Source organism: Dipodomys ordii, unplaced genomic scaffold (genome assembly GCF_000151885.1).
Source record: "Dipodomys ordii isolate 6190 unplaced genomic scaffold, Dord_2.0 Scaffold152, whole genome shotgun sequence".
Lineage (NCBI taxonomy): Eukaryota > Metazoa > Chordata > Mammalia > Rodentia > Heteromyidae > Dipodomys > Dipodomys ordii.
The window spans coordinates 410,299-430,565 of record NW_012267368.1 but is presented as its reverse complement, the minus strand read 5'-3'; the positions used below and the strand labels follow the sequence as shown (position 1 = coordinate 430,565).

The 20,267-nt window shown below is 39.4% G+C and overlaps 1 protein-coding gene across 4 annotated transcripts in view; it reads right to left on the bottom strand.

Moving 5' to 3' along the window:
* Positions 1-1,747: 1,747 nt before the first annotated feature.
* The window catches only part of Ttk (TTK protein kinase), a 36,697-nt gene continuing 18,177 nt past the window's right edge, over positions 1,748-20,267 (bottom strand). For 3 of the 4 annotated variants that reach the window (XM_013032268.1, XM_013032269.1, XM_013032271.1), the window contains exons 14-23: positions 19,137-19,254; positions 15,744-15,833; positions 11,374-11,531; positions 11,088-11,239; positions 10,031-10,155; positions 8,182-8,259; positions 6,202-6,378; positions 5,777-5,861; positions 5,311-5,408; positions 1,748-2,482 (exon numbers count right to left, since the gene is read on the bottom strand). In XM_013032268.1, coding sequence (XP_012887722.1) covers positions 2,402-2,482; positions 5,311-5,408; positions 5,777-5,861; positions 6,202-6,378; positions 8,182-8,259; positions 10,031-10,155; positions 11,088-11,239; positions 11,374-11,531; positions 15,744-15,833; positions 19,137-19,254 — 1,162 coding nt within the window. In that variant the 3' untranslated portion in view covers positions 1,748-2,401. Of the gene's footprint in view, positions 2,483-5,310; positions 5,409-5,776; positions 5,862-6,201; positions 6,379-8,181; positions 8,260-10,030; positions 10,156-11,087; positions 11,240-11,373; positions 11,532-15,743; positions 15,834-19,136; positions 19,255-20,267 lie in introns of those variants that run through there. The other variant, XM_013032272.1, reaches the window with a different exon arrangement.

The following is a 20,267-nucleotide window of genomic DNA, read 5'->3' as shown; positions in this document are numbered from 1 at the left end:
AACCACAGAAACCTTGTATAGTTCCACAAAATAGCATCAAGAGGCTGAGGCCCAGTAAACTGCCTCCTCCCGGCAAATAGCCGGGCCAGGTCCCTCTGCACATGAGCCTTCAGGTGAGACCGCATGAACTCTGGTAATGGTCTGCAAGCCCCACGGAAGGCCCTAAACCAGAGGCACCACCTACCATGCGTTCATTACCCAGACCTGCAGAAACTGTGGCATCAAGCTTGTGGTTTTAAAGCCAATTTCTGGATTTCCTTTTGTGGATGGTGGGTAATGTTACATAACAAAGGATAACTAAAAACCAGGAAGAATTAAGGGATCAAAGTATTAATGAAAGCTGGGCTCAGGACAGCCGATTTCTGGGTCCCCTTGCTCATTCTCCTGAGTAGGCTTTACTTGTTAAATAAACTATTACCCCCTGAGGACCCCTCCCCCAATAAATGCGGGGTACACACCTCGGGAATTCTTGCTTCTCAGGAGACTGAGATCTAAGAATCATGGTGTGAAGTCAGCCCAAACGGTCAAATCCAAGCAAAGAGCCAGAAGTAGAGGTGTGATGCAAGTGGTAAAACACCAAATTTGAGAGTCAAATCTGAGAGCACCCTGACCCTACATTCAAGCCCAAACACTTGCAATAACAACATTGAGAACCCAGCAAGGTAAGCGCTACTGAGCATTTGCTAGTCTAGAAAAAACACCCAAGAAACCAGTCTGGAGGGGGGGAGGAGGTCCGTCTTGCTGTTCCTTAAGATTCCTCATCATGCAGGTATGCGCTGGCTCCTGTCCTGGAATCCCAAGGTGCTTGTATTAACTTACAAGTAGAGACAGGAAGACCCGTGGTTGTCAGAGTTGGCGGTTCGGGAAAGGTACAGACAAAGACCAGAGGATTATCAAGGCAGTGGAGACCATCCTGGGACATCTGCCATTGAACTTGCCAAATGCTAGAATGTACAGCAGCAAGAATGGCTGTTGGGTGTTGAGCGTAGAATCCTGGATCATCCCAAATGCAATACTGTAGTACAGGATGCTGGCAGTTTTGAGGGATGGATGAGGTAAATACACAGGAACTCTGTATGTTCTGAGCAGTTTTATTGTGAACATATGTAACTCTTCTTAAAAAAAAAAAGTCTAAAGAGGAAACAGGCTGAGTGATTTATGTGGCAATGTGTGTGACTTACAAGTGCTTTGCCCCATTTTGTTCTGGTTTTGGAAAACCTGTATATACACAATGAAATTCGTCAGGACAAGAACCATAACGAAACTTGTCTCATTACACCCTACACACGTTATGTGTGTGTGTGTGTGTGCGTTGATTGCAATCAGTCACAGGGGCAGTTTTAAAATTTTCTGTGTAGGTGTGATTGTGTGTGTGTGAACGACAAAATGGGCCCACGTTACCAAACCAACCAGGCATTCAAAATATTCAAACCATGCCCTACACAATGTCCACCACAGAACCCGACAAGATTCTAAAAATCTTCCATGAACGCATACATGAAACCAAGAAACACAACAAAGAATCACAGGCAGAACTGAAGGAGTCACATGAAGTCCTAAAACTATGGACTTCCTTAGTGCCACAATTAGAACATCTATTTAGACAAACACTTTGGCAATTTCTTTTTAAAAGTTCTTCATATTTAATATAAAATTATACATATATATATATACATATACATAAACACATATAGACTCCAAGATATGGAAACAAGAGATCTCTTTTTCTTTCTGTATTTTATTTTTTTGATGATTCTGTATTCCTTATATATGGTGTATTCATGTGTCTATCTCCGAGAGGGTAGAGAACTTGAGGAAAAAAGGTGGAAAAGTACAGCAGTAGATCTCACTGGACCCTTGTGGGTGGAGATAGGAGGGAGGGAGGGATTGGGAGTATGTGAGAGAGAAGGGAAGACACTACACAAAAGGAATGCACTCATTACGTAATCACCGTTACAATAACAATGAAGTAAATTAAAAAGTTTATGTAGTAAGGCCTAGTCCAGCTTTCTCTTCGTGCAACTTTTATTAAAAATTAGGCTAGCGTGTTAACAATATATTTGCTTTGAGAAAATAATTTTACTACTTTGAAATGTTATGGTCACTTTAGGCCACAAAGCTTTATTTACAGAGTCCTTCTGAATGTATTGCAGTTGTGCACACATCAGTGTGAAATGCTGGCAAATAGATTCGATTTACAGGAAAGCAGAAAAGAGGGAAATAAACAATTCTTTAATTTAATATATACAGTGCCATTAATGGCTGCTATTTTACAGTTTCCTCTTGAGGATAATCTACAGAATACTTTTTACAGTTCATAGTTCCCAGGTTCCAGAGTACAGTGTATGCACCCCACATACTTTATAGTGTTATCTGACAGGTTCTGAGTAGCTGCTCATCATTATTTTTCCCACTTTTTTTCAAAAGTTTTAGATGACGAAGAATCATGACTTTCAGCACTATTATAGCGCTCATATAAAGTCTGAAATGAAAAACACAAATCGGTTTTATAACTTTTTTTCAACATATCATATCCATAAGGTAAAAACTGATGTATTCTGAGAAATTACTTTATAAACCAGTGGAGCTAAGAATTCTCAACTTGGTCTTAAGAATTGGCTATCATAAAATGGTCCTCAGGATTTCCAAAAGAAAAAATAAGCTATTCATAAACACATATGTAAATCTTCAAGGTCTTCTGAAGTCCCCTTACTTTTTCTTAAAGTTACTTTTAGAAAACTTCCTATATGGAAAGCATTTTCATTAAGAAACTTTGTATATTTAAACTAATAAGGAGGGTACTAAGTGATTACATACATAAATACAATTAGGTGTCAGGTGGAGTTGTCTGTTGTGTGTCTCCAGTATGGGATCCCCCTGTCCCCGCTCTGGACTCCTAAATCTGCAGAGGCTCTAGTCCTTTGATAAACTGTGTACTATTTGCACACATGCATGCACATGCACACACATCCTTACATACTTTATGTCTAGATTACTAGATCGCTTTTCCTAATTAATACAATGTGAACATGATACAAATCATTTTTTTAGGAAAACAACAAGAAAACCTCTCCATGTGCAGTACACACGAGCTATTTCTGAACTGCAGCTGGTTGAATCAATGGATATAAACCCACAGTAAAATCTATGTAATTTTAAGGAACACTGATTGATGGCTGAGCCAACAGCTCATTTACAAAGATGTTGGCTTATCTAACTTCAGTGATTTAAAGTGATCAAAATCCACCTTATTTATATTGATAAAAATATGGGAGGGAAAGGTGGCTCAGTGGTAGAGTGCTTGTCTCCCATGCATGAGTCCCTGGGTTCAATTCCTCAGCACAACATAAGCAGAAAAAGCTAGAAGTGGCGCTGTGGCGCATGTGGTAGAGTGTTAGCTTGAGCTGATGAGCTGAGGGACAGCACCCAGGTCCAGAGTTCAGGCTCCCGATTGACAAAAAAAAAGAAAAATTATATAAAATGCATAAAATCTAATAATGAATGTATAGTGAACTGGCTCAGAAAGGTATTCAAGCTCTTAGCACCTGTGGCTGACTATACTCTCTTAGCATTAAGAATGTTATTAGCAGCCGGGCGCTGGTGGCTCACGCCTGTAATCCTAGCTACTCAGGAGGCTGAGATCTGAGATCGCGGTTCAAAGCCAGCCCGGGCAGGAGAGACCGTGAGACTCCTATCTCCAATAAACCACCAGAAAACTGGAAGTGGCGCTGTAGCTCAAGTGGTAGAGCACTCGCCTTGAGCTGAAGAGCTGAGGGACAGCGCCCAGGCCCAGAGTTCAAGCCCCACGACCGACAAAAAAAAAAAAAAAAAAGAATGTTGTTAGCTCAAGCTTCCATTGTTTCAGAATGTTACAAATGAAACATATCAATTGATCAGCTGACCAATAAACTCACAGTGTTACATAAATGACTGTGTGTGTGTGTGTGTGTGTGTATAGTACCAAAATTGATGATTTAACAAGTTTTGTTTTTTGTTTTTGTTGTGTGTGTGTATGCTAGTCTTAGAACTTGAACTTAGGGCCTCGGCACGGTACTTGAGCTCTTCTATGCTCAAGGCTAGTGTTCTACCACTTCTGGTCTTTGCTGGATAATTGGAAATCTGAGTCTCAGGGACTTTGCTGCCTGGGCTGGCTTCAAACCACAATCCTTCAGACCTTAGTCTCTTGAGTAGCTAGGATTTACAGGCGTGAGCCACCAATAAACAGGTATTTTAACCCTAACGAGAGACTTGTGATTTGAAAAAGTACCCATTGCTATGTAGAGCTTTACAGAAGCCAGCATTATACCTGACAAATCCTGTTGTTTCCCTATGGTTTAATATGTATCAGTATGAAGAATGGTGTTGAGACAGAATGCTTTAAAAGATGTAGTTCTGAATGAATTTAGTATAAGATTTGTCAGCAATCTTTCTTCCTCTTTCCTTCCTTCCTTCCTTCCTTCCTTCCTTCCCTCCCTCCCTCCTTCCCTCCCTCCCTCTCTCTCTCTCTTTTTCTTTCTTTTTCTTTTTGGGTCCAATCGTGGGACCTAAACTCTGGGCCTGGGTGCTGTCCCTCAGCTCTTCAGCTCAAAGCTAGCACTCTACCACTTGAGCCACAGCACCTAAGATTTGACAGCAATCTTTCTTCCTCTTTCTTTCTTCCTTCCTTTCTTCCTGGGTCCAATTATGGGGCCTAAATTCTGGGCCTGGGCGCTGTCCCTCAGCTCTTCAGCTCAAGGCTAGTGTTCTACCACCTGAGCCATAGCGCCTAAGATTTGACAGCAATCCTTCTCCTTCCTTCCTTCCTTCTTTTCTTGGTCCAATCGTGGGGCCTAAACTCTGGGCCTGGGCGCTGTCCCTCAGCTCTTCAGCTCAAGGCTAGCGCTCTACCACTTGAGCTACAGCACCTGGTCCGGCTTTTTTCTTATGTGGTGCTAAGGAATCAAATTCAGGGCCTCATGCATACAAGGCAAGTACGCTATCACTGAGCCACCTTCCCAGCCCCCCCCTTTATTTCTACTGTCTTTAACTAGCTGAACAAATTTATCATATCAGTTTATGAGTTCGATGCTGACAGAAATCTTTTGAATGGTCTTTGTAAGACCACGGACTCGAAACTGTGCTATATGTACAATGAGAATACAAATCAAAATGACCTGCAATTGTCAAAAAGCATACGTTAAATGTCTCAATGCGTAAATGCACATTACAACTGCTGTGATTGCTGGACTACTTTTCCTTTGGGTGACCTGTTTCTTTCAATGCCCAATTATATTGAGTGAACAAGTCGTTGAACAGAGCACATGCACTCACTTTAGCAGCTTTCAGGATGGAGTTAGGAGAATTGAGCCCAACAAGCTGACCCAGAAATTGCTTCATCTCATCAGTGCTGCCCTTCGTTACTTGGTTTCCTATAAAATAAACGAGAACATATGCAATCAACACACTGGCACGAGAAAAACAAAAATTCAGTTAAAAATAACACGTTCTGGAGGCTGAGACAGGAGGATCACACGTTCTACTCGGCAAGCTCGATTTAAAACAAAAACAAAATCACTCACACAATATATACATTCAGTGGAACAGCACAATGACCTGCGTAGCCCTTACCTAGGCTAAGTAAAATGAAGAAAGACCATTTTATTTACTACTCGGCATAAGGGCAACTTCCTCAAGGAAGGAAGGAGGCAGGCAGGCTGCAAACAAGTAGCCAACCTAGCTTCTGGTTTTTGGCTGTTCATCTCAGTGACAAGGTGGAGCATTGTGTGGGCAGCAGTACCTGTGTGGGTTTGAATCTGGACGTAAGGATGTGCCAGGAGCTCAGCAATCGATATCCTCTGTTTAGGGTCTCTTATCAAGCAACACTACAAAAATAAAGATTGCTTTGTAAAAAGGTTTTCTCGTGTGATACTGGTATTTTTCTAGAACATATTACAGAAGTTGTATTATAGGTACCCCACTCAAACAATAAGTTTTTTTTTTTTAATTTCAAGTCATTTGTGCAAAATTGCCAAGCAGCGTTACATTTTTTAAAAACACCTTTAAATGAATAATGCTTTAAATTTCACTGTGGTCATCAGTTCCCTTCAATAGACCGGTTGTATTTAATCCATTCATCCCATTCCAATCATTTCTACTAGTTCTTCTAAAAGAATTCTATGAAATGTGAAATACTATCTTTTGACTCTACTGTACTGTTGTTACCTTTAATACATCCTGAAGGTCTTTCTCTGGAATATTAGGAAATTCGATCTCATGATTAGGGTCGATTATGGCTTGTAATTTTACAATCTGATTAACTATATCCTGAAATGGAGTTTTCCCATAAGTCATATAGTACAAAATGCATCCTAAGGACCAAACATCACTTTTAGGGCTGATCTAAATAGGAAGAAAAAAAAAGAAAGTTGCTTTATTTTAAGATAAAATATAAATGATATTTAAAAACGCAATTCCCATACAGTCATAGTTAAATCTCAATGGATGTGAAAGAAAGCACTCGACGATGCATGAAATAAAACATCTTGTTTTCATTACATGTGTTCTTGATGAAGGAAGGATACCAAAAGATGTGTTACAGTTTAAACCTTTGAACAAACTCATAATTATTTCAAATGAAATAAAATGCTAAACTTTGTCAGCTTGTGACCATGCAAGACTGAAAAGGATAGCCAGAATTTTTTTCTGTTATATTTTTGACTGTCTCCTTGTTATTTATAAGCCCAGGCTGGCAACTCTCCAGCTTGAGCCTGCAAGTGCTAGGAGCACAAGCCCACACCCCCTGGCTTGGCACTGCAAACTCTACTTTTCTCTCGAATTATGAGACTATAATAAATGTGTATATAAGGGCACCTTATGTACAGATCTTTCTAAAGGTAGCTCAAATTGGACAACCCTAAACCCAACAACATGAACTGCAGAACTAGCTAGCAAGGCTTCTGTCCTATCAGCAGATGAGAATAACATGAGTCTGTTTATTCCTTTCTAAAACATGGGAGTAGATTCTCGAAGGGCACTGGGGGCTCTTAAGAAGTTTGGATCAACAGGATAAAGATTCAAAGCCAGTGGAGGCAGAAAAGTCTAAAAGATTTCATCTCCAAAAGTAATCAACAAAAAGCTGGGCTAGAAGCCTGGAAGAATGTAGCCAAAAAAAAACAAACAAGCACAAAGCACCGAATTCAAACCCTGATAGCAAGAAAAAGAAAAGTACATTGTTGTGGGACAGGGGAGTCTAGCTCCATTTTATTGCACTTGCTAGCTTGTGCAAGTCCCTGAGTTCAATCCCTGGCACAGGAAAATAAAGAACATTATCATGAGCGCTAAATAACAATGAATACAGTTAATCACAGATAATAGTTTCTGGTAATAACAAGTACTCAATAAATACTATTACTAGTTTTTTCGCAAGTCAGTGCTGAGATGAAACCCCAGGTTCCAAGTATTCTAGGCAAGCACTCTATCGCTGTGCTACTAGCAGCCAATATTTAGTATTCACAGCACTAAAACCACATTGGGAATAACCAAATATGGCTGCACACAGAACCTGGCAAGGCTGGACGTAGCAGGACGTCATTCGAGTTGAAGGGGTCCCTGGGTAACAGCCTGTGTGGTAGGCACTTGCTTACACTGCTGCTGCTGAGCTGCCCTTCAGAGTCTGGGATTATCTCTCATGACAAAATGGGCCCCTGATTGGGGGTGATGAAGGGTGGGGATGAGGGAAATTGCCCAGGAAGCTCACACAAAGCTCAGAGACTGAAATAAGCCAGGAGGAAAGTAGACGGTGGGTGGCAGGCTAGGGAAATGACACGTGCAGCTATATTATGTGCAAATGTAGAATTCACAAATGAATGTCTACAATGCAAACTACTAAGAGAGAAAACAAAAAAGACTTGAAGATTATTTTCATGTACCTAAGTCTGAGCTCATTTGTTAATATTTCCATGAATTTCAGAATTAAAAAAGAGATCTGTGGTTCCTTTTTCTTTTATTGGTAGGGCACCCAGTGAAGGATCACGGTACCAAAGTAACAGTATTAAAAAACAGCCTCAGGTCAATGAAAACATGTGAAACTGAACCCATGACAACCTGCTTAAGAAGGTAACATCTCCCTGTCTGTACAATTTCAGAATATAAGGCTGAGAAGGTTACTGATGCCAGGTAAATTGGAAATAATATTTATAATACCTTTGACGTGGATTTCCCCTCTCTTGAGGAAGACATGTTCTTGATTGCTTCTGGCGGCATGTAGTTAATGGTCCCAACCTATTTGCCAAGTCCCAAAAAACACAAACCAATGAAAATATGTCAATCTGCCTCAAATTGTTATAACATAAATAAATGCTCGATTTTTTTGGAACCTGGAGAATGACAGATTCAAGTGATATACTTGAAAAATTCAAGTAACTGCCAACAATGTTAAGATATGTATGTCATATATGATCAAATTATAACTCCAACAAATTAAAACAACAAATTTAAAAACTGACTTGGAAGCTGGGCCATGGTGGCTCACACCTATAATCCTAGCATCTCAGGAGGCTGAGATCTGAGGATTGTGGTTCAAAGCCAGCCCAGGCAGGAAAGTCCATAAGACTCTTATCTCTAATTAACCACCAGAAAACCAGAAGTGGTGCTGTGGCTCAAGTGGTAGAGTGCTAGCCTTAAGCTGAAGATCTCAGGGACAGCGCCCAGGTCCAGAGTTCAAGTCCCACGACTGACAAAAACAAACAAAACTGATGTTTTACAGAATGCTTTGACTTTTCTATAATCGTATTAGGTAACTAGTAATAAATATCTGCTTTAAAAACTACCCAGGCTAAAATTCTATTAGTGGAAATCAACTTTGAGGGACTTCATTGTCTGAACAGAGTCAACATGTTTCATCCCTTTAATAAACAATTAATATAAGCAAACGAAGAATAATGGAAAAAGACCCAACTTTGTCTTCTGAGACTATTGGACCCCATGTGAACTGCTATGGGATGAGCACAGAGATCACACAGGAGTTTACAACATGCATTACACGGTGCTTCTTTTAAAATAAATGGTTCTGCTTCCAATAAATAGCACCTGTGCTTTAGTCTTGCTGAAGAAGTTATCTTCAAGCTGATTTACAACTCAATGCTTAGCCATACTTTTTTTTTCTTTTGTGTGCAGGTCCTGGGGGGCTGTGCCTAGGTTTTTTTGCTCAAGGCTAGTGCTCTATCCCTTGAGCCACAGCTCTACTTCTGGCTTGGTGATTAAATGGAGAGAAGATCTTCACAGACTTTCCTGCTGGGCTGGCTTCAAACCAAGATCATCAAATCTCAGCCTCCCAAGTAGCTAGGATTATAAATGTGAGACACTGGCACCCAGCTTGGTCCTATTTTTTATATAAAGCATAATGATTGCTCAATAGAAATGATTTAAAGGCATGCTGTCCATCTATTCCTCTTACTAAAGTCTATTATTTACTCCAAGAATGGACATTTTATATTAGGTCCACGGAAGACTAGATATTTTAGCTAACCTGGTTATCATTTCTTTAGTTCTTATGAGGCAAGTTCATTACATTTACTACTGCTGCCAAGTACAATATTTATTAAGGCATTTACACTCTGAAGACTCTCTTAAATTCTTTTTACAATTTGAAGGACAGGAAGAACTTTGCTTCTCTCAAAGCAGAGAAAGTTTCACTTCACACACAATGGAAACACATGTACATTACAATCCCCTTTTGTTGTAACCAGAAAAAAGAGCTAATTTTCAGGTCAATTTTAGAACATGACACAAACGATTTCCAAAGCAGGTCTTACTGCTTCTCTACCTAAGCAATGGCAAATCACTCAAAATTGCTTCATATATTTCTATCTAATCTTACCTTTCTTTTCTAAATCATACTGTCCATGATTTTCAATCTATTCATGGTTACAGTATCTATTCTTATCAAAAAGATTTCAAATGCTTTGCAAAATGATACAGATAAGAATACTGACTAGCAAAATTATACTTAACTAAACTCTACTGTGTGGTATCAAACCACCAAATGTCTTACCTGAGAATCCTTAACAATGCTTGTTGCATCTGGTTGCATTTGGTTTGCAATCCCAAAATCAATTAGCTTTAGCATTCCATCAACTATCAGAAAGTTAGCTGGCTTCAGATCACTATGAACAATGCCTTTAAAATAAACCCTCTATGTTAGATAATGTGAAATATTCTACGCACAAAAGAAATTCACAATATACAGTTCGAGTCAACCAATTAAATATTCATTTATTATACAATCCATACTTTTGTAGCCCTTGCAGGCACCATTTGAAGTTTGTTGCTAATAATGAATTATTTCACCCTCAAGTGATAATAAGTAAGTACCATTATTATCCCCATTTTAAGGTAATGTTCAAGGTCACAAGGCCCAAGTGACAATGTAACAAGTTGAAGCCAGGCAGTTTGGCTGCAATCTATCATTACACACTGTGGTTCACTGCCCAACAGACAACACTGTAAATTACACTGCCATCAGATGATAATAAGCTTTTAATTTACAGGAAAAGAGATAGAGCAAGGGATATGTAAATTACCCAGGTTAAGAGTTTTGTTTTGGTACAGTATGTTCACAAATAAAAAAAAATAAAAGAGTTTTGTTTTGGTAAGGTAAAGGCATAGAAAACTTCTTACAAGTATAAGGAAAAAAATGTAAGGAAAAGCCAGAAGTTAACAGTAAAAAAATAAAATCTACCCTCACATAGGGCACAAGACACAGAATGAGGGAAATAAACACCTCCTATTTTTATGAGTCCTGAATCCTAACGTCTCAGATCTACTCCAAATATTTTGGAGATAAGGATCACAGATTATATTAATATAGAAAGACACAGATCACAGATTATATTAATATAGAAAGAGATGTTGAAATTTGAGTTCTCATATTCTTTAGGATATAATTATATCCTTTAGTGTTTTAAGAGCTGGCTTTGTTCCTTATATTTTCTTTAAAAAGCCTTCCAAGAAGTTAGTTCATCTAGTTAAAGGTACCAGCAGTAAGATTATAGGTACCCTTCACTGAGATGACACTATTAACACATATGAAACTTTACATATATGAATACCATGCTGATGGATTGTGTGTACTGCTTCCAACATATTTTTCCAGTAACTCTTGCGTTCCCATGGATTAATGGATTTTTTCTTTTTCAGCCAACTGTTCAGGTCGATATTTCCACATTCCATTACCATGTAAATATACTGGTCAGTAATTTCACTGTAATTAAAACCAAACAAAAGCAACAAAATCATAAATGGCTCCATTATATTAAGGTTTACTCAATACTTATCTGAAATATTATAGGAAAAAAAAGGCTTCGTTTTGAAAAAAATTAAACAAAAAATGCTTACTAATCGAAAAGTCGGATGATCTTATCACTGTGCTGCTGCAGCTTATTCAAATAAGCTATTTCATTCCGGTAACTGTGAATAGTTTGGTTTTCTGCATCTTCTAAGCTCACATATTTTATAGCATATATCTGTTTCTTCTCATTCAATACCTGAAATACCTATACAGGAAAACCAAGAGAAAATTTAGCATGCATCATTTGCATATTATCACCACGCTTCTTAGATTAATTTTATAATCTAGCATTCTGAAACACTGAGACTACATTGAGTGAAGAAAAAAAATAATTGTGATATGAGAATAATAGCCCATTTCCCACCATCTTCAACAATGGACATTCAATAACTCAAAGGTTTTTGATATCAAGACAGAAGAAAAGCAATTTATTATCCCTTCCAAGGAGGGGGTAACAATGCTTGATAGGAAATGTACACATTTCCTTACTCATGTAACTGTAATCTCTCTGTACTGCATCTTCACAATCAAATAAAAGTGTTGTTTGTTTGTTTTTTTAAAAAGCAACTTAAATTTGCCATGTCCATAAATCTCTTGGTTAACCAGGTAAATTAATATAAAGAAAACTGTCAAATTGGTTAAGGCTGTGATAAATAGGCAATTCACTGTGCCTATGGTGTTGTTCCATTGTGTCTGGAGGTGCAGAGAAAAAAAGTGCATATAGCAAACGTAAGCTGTGTGTTCAGTTGTATAAAGGAGAGTAGGTCTAATTTTCAAAGTGGGCAAGAAAAAGATCCCAAGTGTATGGTCAGGATTTCTAACATCAAAACAAAATGCACTGGTTATAATGAATTCTCTGTCTAAGCAATACTGACACAATGGAAAACATTTTATAAAGAAAACATGGAAAATTGCCACAGTAAAAACACGGAAGAGGGGGTGATGCTTCAACACTTCAATAATTCAAATACAAAATGCCAATGTACACTGAAGAAATTACATTCATTTAACCCCTTGTGTGTTAAAGTTTAAAGCCTTTGGCTACACAGCAGATACTCAGAAGGAAGAGAAAGAGTCCAAGTGTACCATGTGTATATGGGGCTCGTGGCTAAAGCCACACAAACCTCTAAGATCTGCCTCTAACTTTACATCCTAATGACAAAACTCCAAGTCAATGCACTCATTCTACTTAGACACACAGCAAACTAGGAGACAGGACATGAAACATGACCGAGTAAGAGGCAGCAGAAAATGATAACAAAGGAGATAATTTTAAGAACAGCAGCACAAAGCCATTTTGCACAGGGTAAAGTCTCAAAACTCTTTTTAGGGTTTTTTTTTTTTTTTTTGAGTCTGGTCGTGGGGCCTGAACTCTGGGCCTGGGCGCTGTCCCTCAGCTCTTCAGCTCAAGGCTAGCATTCTACCACTTGAGCCACAATGCCACTTCCAACTTTTTTTCTGCTTATGTGGTGCTGAGGAATCCAACCCAGGGCCTCATGCATGCAAGGCAAGCGCTCTACCACTGAGCCACCTTCCCAGCCCAAGTCTCAAAACTCTTAATGAACACAGAGCGCCATGGCTGGGTTCCTGAAAGCAGTCATCTACCCAATATGTATTCTCTATTTCAGTATGAGGTGCTATGACATACCTTGTGCTAACAAGACTGCATTCTCTCTCTCTCTTTCACACAGACACACACACAGACACACACAGACACAGACACACACAGACACACACAGACACACACAGACACAGACACACACAGACACACACACACACACACACACACACACACACACACACACACACGGGAAATGTTTGCATCTGAATTCCAGATCCGCCCCATCAGAGATCTAAGTTGGACCAGTTCCCCAATCTCTCAAAAGTAAAATTCTTGCTGGGCACTGGTAGCTCACACCTGTAATCCTAGGTACACAGGAGGCTGAGATCTGATGATCGCGGTGCAAAATCAACCCAAGCAAGAAAGTTTGTGAGAATCTTATCTCCAATTTATCACCAGAAAGCCAGAAGTGGCACTGTGGTTCAAAGTGGTAGAGTACTAGCCTTGAATAAGAGCTCAGAGATAGTGCCAAAAATAAAATAAAATATTCTTAGTACCTACTACACAGAGTAGGAAGGTTGACTGAGGGCTGGGATATGTATGGTATTCTACAGCAAGTCCAAAGTATAGCAAAGTTTGTTAATCTCATTAAAAAACAATCACACTAGAAAATTTTTAAATGTTGGAGGATGTCAAGTATCTCAGAAAAAAAAATTGCAAGATATTACATCTATACAAGATCCAAAAAGCAAAGGAAAAACTTTTAAATTGACTTTGTATGTATGCATTTCTCCCCTGGTGTCCCTAACACTGGAGAATTCTTGTAATAGAGTAATGTTTACGAACTAGATTGGTTGAGCCTTACTTCCGTTTCACAGAGGCCCAGGGTCAAGGGTTTGAGTTTTATTGTTTTTCTCTCCTTTTGTTTGGGAGGTGGCTCTCCCTAAGCTACCTATCTAGCTTTGGACCCCTAGGCTCCAACAGTCCTTCAACTCAGGCTACCAAGAACCTGGGATTATTTTGTTCTAGAAACCATTTTAGGTATCAGGGCTAACATCAATGAGGAAATCAAGCATCAATATCTCCATGGAGTTCACATTCAAGTGCAAAGGGGCATACATAAATAAGTTAGAGAAAAAGCCGAGGGGGCTGGAGAATATTTTAGTTGGATAAGTGGGAGTCACGGTTTCAAAGTGTGCTCAAGGAAGAGTCCTGACTAAGACCCTGAGCAAAAACAGGAGCATGCCAGAGGAACAGCACTGTGGTAAAACAGACCAGGGGCAGAGGACTGAGTCAGGAAGAATTGTTCATCAGGAGGCCCCTGTAATAAACCAAGGGAAAAGATGAGAGCAGCTTTAGTCAAAGTTAGAGTACTAGTGAAAAGAACAGATTTGGGAGATACTGAGCTAGAACAAATAAGACTTTGCTGATGGGTTGGTTGCATACATGAGAATAAGAGTAGTCCCTGGTTTGGGGCCTGACAATTAGCAAACTGGAATTGCCATTTACTGAAGTGGGGAAAATTATGGAGGAAGAGCTGTTTATGTATTATATACAGTGTTTCAAATGCCTGGCAACCAAGATAAAATGATAAGCAACCAACTAACACGTTAAGTTCAAATTTAAAGGGGAAGTCTGAACTGGAAATGTATGTACACAGTGTTTAAAACTAGAAGATTGGACTACAATACTAGTGAGTCTGGATAGAGAATGAAAGGTCACAAGTTGAGTGCTGATACATTACACAACTGGGATCAGTAATGTAAGGAAGACTGAAAACAAGTTGTCAGACTGGGAGAATAAAAACAAAAGACAGTAGGAAAGAAAAAAAGTTTCAACACAGAGACTAAAAAAAACAAACTACTAATAAAAACCATAATTAAGCTAGGGGCTGCTGGTGGCTCACACCTGTAATCCTAGCTACTTAGGAAGATGGGATCTAATGATCTAGGTTTGAAGCCAGCCCAGGTAGGAAAGTCCATGAGACTCTTATCTCCAGTTAACCACTAAAATGTAAGAAGTGGAGCTGTGGCTCAAGCGAGGAGTGTCAGTCTTGAGCAAAAAGGCTCAGGGACAAGCACCCACACCCTGCACCTGTTCAAGCCCCAGGACCAGTATACACACACAAAATGCATAATTAACTGTACCAAATACTCATTAATCTAAAATTCAAGGCTAAGAACTAGATTTCAGACAAGATCGGGCGCGTTCAGGGTGGTATGGCCGTAGACTAAGAAATAGATTTCAAAAAAATATTGAGGTTGGTAATCTTGATTATAGAAAGCACAAATGTGACTGCCCAGATTTAACAATAGTTAAGTAGTCCATGGATCAATATTGCTTAAGGTCCTTTATTTCCATAGAGAATCATATAAATTTAGAACTCAGAGCCTGGAAAGGTAGCATCAGTGGTAGAGCATTTGCTTGGTATATTCAGGCCTTGGGTTTGATCTCAAGTACAGAAAACAAAAAAAATCCTCAGGTGAATTTAGGAATAGTCTAGTATCAAAAACTCATCTGTTTCCTAAAACACTTTGAAAATTAAACAAACAAACTCAAACAAAATCCAGTAGTGAAAATCCTTGCTGAATAAGCACTATCAGTCAGTCATAAAGAACTCACATCAGGTTCTGACTGGCTTGTATAAAGATTCTTTCATGATGATACCTAAGGGTCACCTGGTAAATGCTCCAGAGAAGAGATCAGAAGTGGGGGGGAGGGGGCAGGGAGATGAAGCAGCTCTCATGGCACAAGGGCAGCACAGGAGCCTAAAAGCTAGGAACCATCACAGCTAAAAAGACAAAGAGCAAAGTTAAAAATAGTTTTATTCATTTCTTAAATGTTTAAGATACTTACCTTACTAGAACCTCCACTGCCTATCTGTTTTAATATGGCATACACTTTTCCTTTAACCGAAATGCATTCATTTGTTGAGGATCCTGAAAACTAAATAGTTAAAATACATGAATAATGATGCAAAGAACACACATAAGACACTAGTCTGGTATAATGGAATGTTCCCAGTTTGAAAACTACTCTAAATCTTCACAATTCCTTACTCCCACCTCCTGGGTATCAGGCAGGATTTGGACCTCTTTCCTTTTTCTATTTCTCCCTTACTTTATCCTGTCTTGCTAAAGAAATCCCAGCCCAACTTAAAAGAGAAATTATCTTAAATCTTAAGTAATGAGATATATTCTTTTTTTTTTGTCGGTCATGGGGCTTGAACTCTGGGCCTGGGCGCTATCCCTCCGCTCTTCAGCTCAAGGCGAGCGCTCTACCACTTGAGCTACAGCGCCACTTCCGGTTTTCTAGTGGTTTATTGGAGATAGGTCTTTCCTGCCTGGGCTGGCTTTGAACCTCGATTCTCAGATCTCAGCCTCCTGAGTAGCTAGGATTACAGGTGTGAGCCACCGGGCGCCCGGCAATAATGAGATACATTCTATTTTTAAAGGGGGAACTTGTACTTCCAATGAAAGAACAAGGTACATGCCTATAATCCTGACAGTAAGGAGGCTGAGACAGGTGAATTGAGGATTTGAGGCTAGTCTGGACCACATAGCCACCATGAGACTGTTCTCAATAAACAGCCAGGAATACAAAAATAATCAAAACAAGTGTTAAGAAATTACTACATGAACTTCTGTGATCTCCTTTAACTGGTTTTTCTTCTTACTGTCCAAAATCAAGAAAATAGCACTTGAATATTAAACACACAATTCCTAAGCCCTTGTTTTCCATCTTTTCCATCCTTTTTCCTTGCATCTCTTTCCTTAAGCAGAGACACAATTTCACTTTTTTTCTCATTATCATGATACTGTACCATAAGCAAAGCAAAGTACATGATATCAGGAGCTCAAGAGTTATCAGATAAAGGCAAATTTTAGCATTGTATCCCCTCCCCCTTTCCTTTGTGCTGAGTGATGTTTGGAAGTTGCTTAACTTCTCTGAACTTTAGTATCGTCCCCACTCAACTTTCAACTGATGTACTATCATGAGAGCCCTTTTTCCCTTCCTTAAGCTGCTCATCTGTGTACTTACAGGTACTGGAAGCAGATGGTATACTGACAAGACCTGTGCTAACAGCTGAAGCTAAGAGGAAGGCCATCAGATCAAGAGGTAAAGAGCTTGTCTAGCATGCCAGAGAACACGGTTCAATCCCCAGTACCAAAAGAAAAAAAAAAGGAAACAGCTTTGGACCAGCCAATTAGACCGAATCAATTTGGCAGCATTTCTCTCCTATAATCCCCAATTGAAATACAAGGAGATAAAGAGTCTAATTTGTTTACTATCTAGGATTAAGAGATACTTGGTGGGATTGGGAATGTGGTAGAGTGCTTGCCTAGTATGCATGAAGCCCTGGGTTCGATTCCTTGGTACCACATTACGAAAAAGCCGGAAGTGGTGCTGTGGTTCAAGTGGTAGAGTGCTAGCCTTGAGCAAACAAAGCTCAAGAACAGTGCCCAGGCCCTGAGTTCAAGCCCCACCCCCAGGACTGGTAAAAAAACAAACAAACAAGAGAAACTGCTGGGTCATGAAATCCATTTCCTGGGTCTTCGCTCTGCTCTCCCTTGAAAGCCCAGTTTGGTGTCCTTTCTCATGGGCTGACTGCTGGCAGTACTTTTATTTTAGTTTAATTATTTATTCTGCCAGTCTTGGGGCTTGAGCTTTGTCCCTGAGCTTTTTTGTTCAAGGCTAGTGTTCTACCGCTTGAGCCAAAGCTCCAGTTCAGGCTTTCTGGTGATTAATGAGGGAAGAGTCTCACAGACATTCCTGTCCAGGCTGGCTTCCAACTATGATCCTCAGATCTCATCCTCCTGAATAGGATTACAAGCATGTGCCGTGGGCACTGGGCAGTGTTTTAAATAATTCCAGTTCATTCTAATTCCATGTAAGTCTTCTGCCCAGAACATCCTGTCCCCTCATTGTGAGGGGTTTTCAAGCTGCTAATCACACCCTCTACCTCCCCTGCTTTAACCTCTTCCAGCTTCCTAGTTCTACCAGGGTAGAACTGGAGAGGCCCTGAAGAAGCTGGGTGTTCTGACCTTCCCTTCTGCACTCTGACCTTCCCTTCCGCGAGCTCCGGCTGCACGCAAGCCTCCTGACATGGGCCTCCTCTTAGACTGCTTCTCTAGGCATTTCTAATGCATAGGCAAATCTGATCACCTTTCTTTTTTTCTATTATATTGTTTCGATCCTTAATATACCCTCACTTCTTTTCATAGCTAATAGAAGCTTGTCAGCTGCTTTTATCCATTATTTTAAGGTGTGGGAACATGTACATATCCTACACGGTACCATCTGACCCATCTTCAATACCATGCAGTGCTATTGAGTACATCCATGTGGCTGTCCAACCACCACCACCATCCATCTTCAGAACATTTTCCTCCTTCACACTAAGCAACAACTCCCTGTCTTCCATTCAGCTTGGTAACCACTCTCCTACTTTCTGTCCATTTTTTCATCAATTGGTTTTTATAGGTACTTGTTCTTTTTCTCCTGTTTCATTTCGGTAACAACTGCTAATCTTATTATGTTCTAAGTACCATGAAGCACAAATATTAATATGTTGCACTAATGTAACTTTACAGACGCTCTATGGGTAAGCAGCCTCATTTCACCATTTCATTAGGGTCATGAAATGGGTGTGAAGAATTTGGGAAATTTGCAAGAGGTGAGGCCAGGATTCACATCCAGGGCCTCTGTCTACGAGGCCCATGTTTCTACCATTCTCGGGCTGCCTCCGAGAGGTGACATGACCTTACTGTATTGTTAGTGTCAAGTACTGGATTTCTTTATGGAAACAATGCAGTTGTCTCACCAGTATTGTTGTTGTTGTTAGTTTAGAATATTATACTGTAGCAGTACATTTGGTTGCTGATAGTTTTGAAAGAGTTACTTTTCTAAATGAATCATTAATCAGCGAATGAAATGAAGCTGATTATGAATGGCTGGCTTGAATAAACAGAAGAGAAAGAAACCTCAAGAACAAGGGAAAATTGATCCAGAGGTTCACATGGAACGCTGGGTCCTGGTTACCAAGAACAGCCTCAATTCATGTTTTCAGTAAGAAACCACTCACAATTCAGGAATCATCCTTGGGTGGGAAATCCAAACGGTTTTTTTGCCTACTGGGAAGGATGGACATGTTACTAAGACCTTTCCTGACAACTTGATCCTATAAATACAAAATCTAGGAAACTGGCTATGCCTTCTGGTAAACATTATGAACAAAGCTCATCGAACCTGTAAGTTTTGTAGAGGAGTAGCAGGAACTTGCTGTTGGAAACAAGTGCGCTGGCCATAAGGAATCGATGACGGATAGGCCGGTGGCAAGTCATTCTTTACAACTGGAGTTCTAAAACTAGAATGATTTCTTCATTTATAAGTTAAATTTTTTTTTTAAAGAAAATAAGATTCTGATTAAGTTCACGTATGTTTTAAAAGGCTGGTAGTAACTGAAAGTTCTACATCAGTCAGACCACAAGTTCGTTTTCATAATACAGCTGCTATTTATTTATTCTAGTTTCTTTACCACCAAGTATTTTAACTTAGGGAATTCTTTCTATAATGGTCGTCTAGAAATATCTGACAGCCAATGACATCCTCAGAGGAGCTTGGTCTCTGAGTCTGTATTTGCTCTACATTCATTTACATTGTCTTCGCCTTGTTTGCTATTATGCAAAAGAGCTGTATTACTATCTATAAACAATAATCTAATGCCACGAAAAATACCTGCCTTATTGTCTGGTTAGCAATCTTTCTTTAAAATACGTTACATACAGTAAAATAAAGAAAATTACACTGAAATTGTATTAAGTAGGTAAGGCCCTGGGCTTAAAATGACCACTAAACCATCTAGTTGAAGGTTATCCAGTTAATTGCAGGTTATTTCTGTTCTCTGGAAGGTCATTTATTTGCTTTTATTTTAATACTCCTGTGTTTTCTTTTAGTGAAGACTGACAATTTAACTTCTTCACTATCCCTCATCCCTATCCACTTAAGTCTTTAACTCCTTCAAACACTTTAAGAACTATGTGAACTATACAACAAAATCTTCCGTGGAAATCAGCACCTTCCAATGAACACCTCCCATGCTAAAATACTAAAAGTATTTATCCACTTTTGTTTTACTCTCAGAATGCTAACCTCCTTTACTATCGCTTTCTCAAAATGAGGTCTCCATCTAGCAATGCATGGTTGTTGGGGATTGCATCTATTCCTTCAGACTGTAAATACTGACTCCAACTAACACAGAAGACTCTAGTTGTTGCAATCTTTAAAAACATGTATTACTGCAACTACCTTCACACGAACATTGCATAGATGATAAAAGCAAATGCTGAGAAAGTGACCACTTGCGAAGTCTTTAAAGTA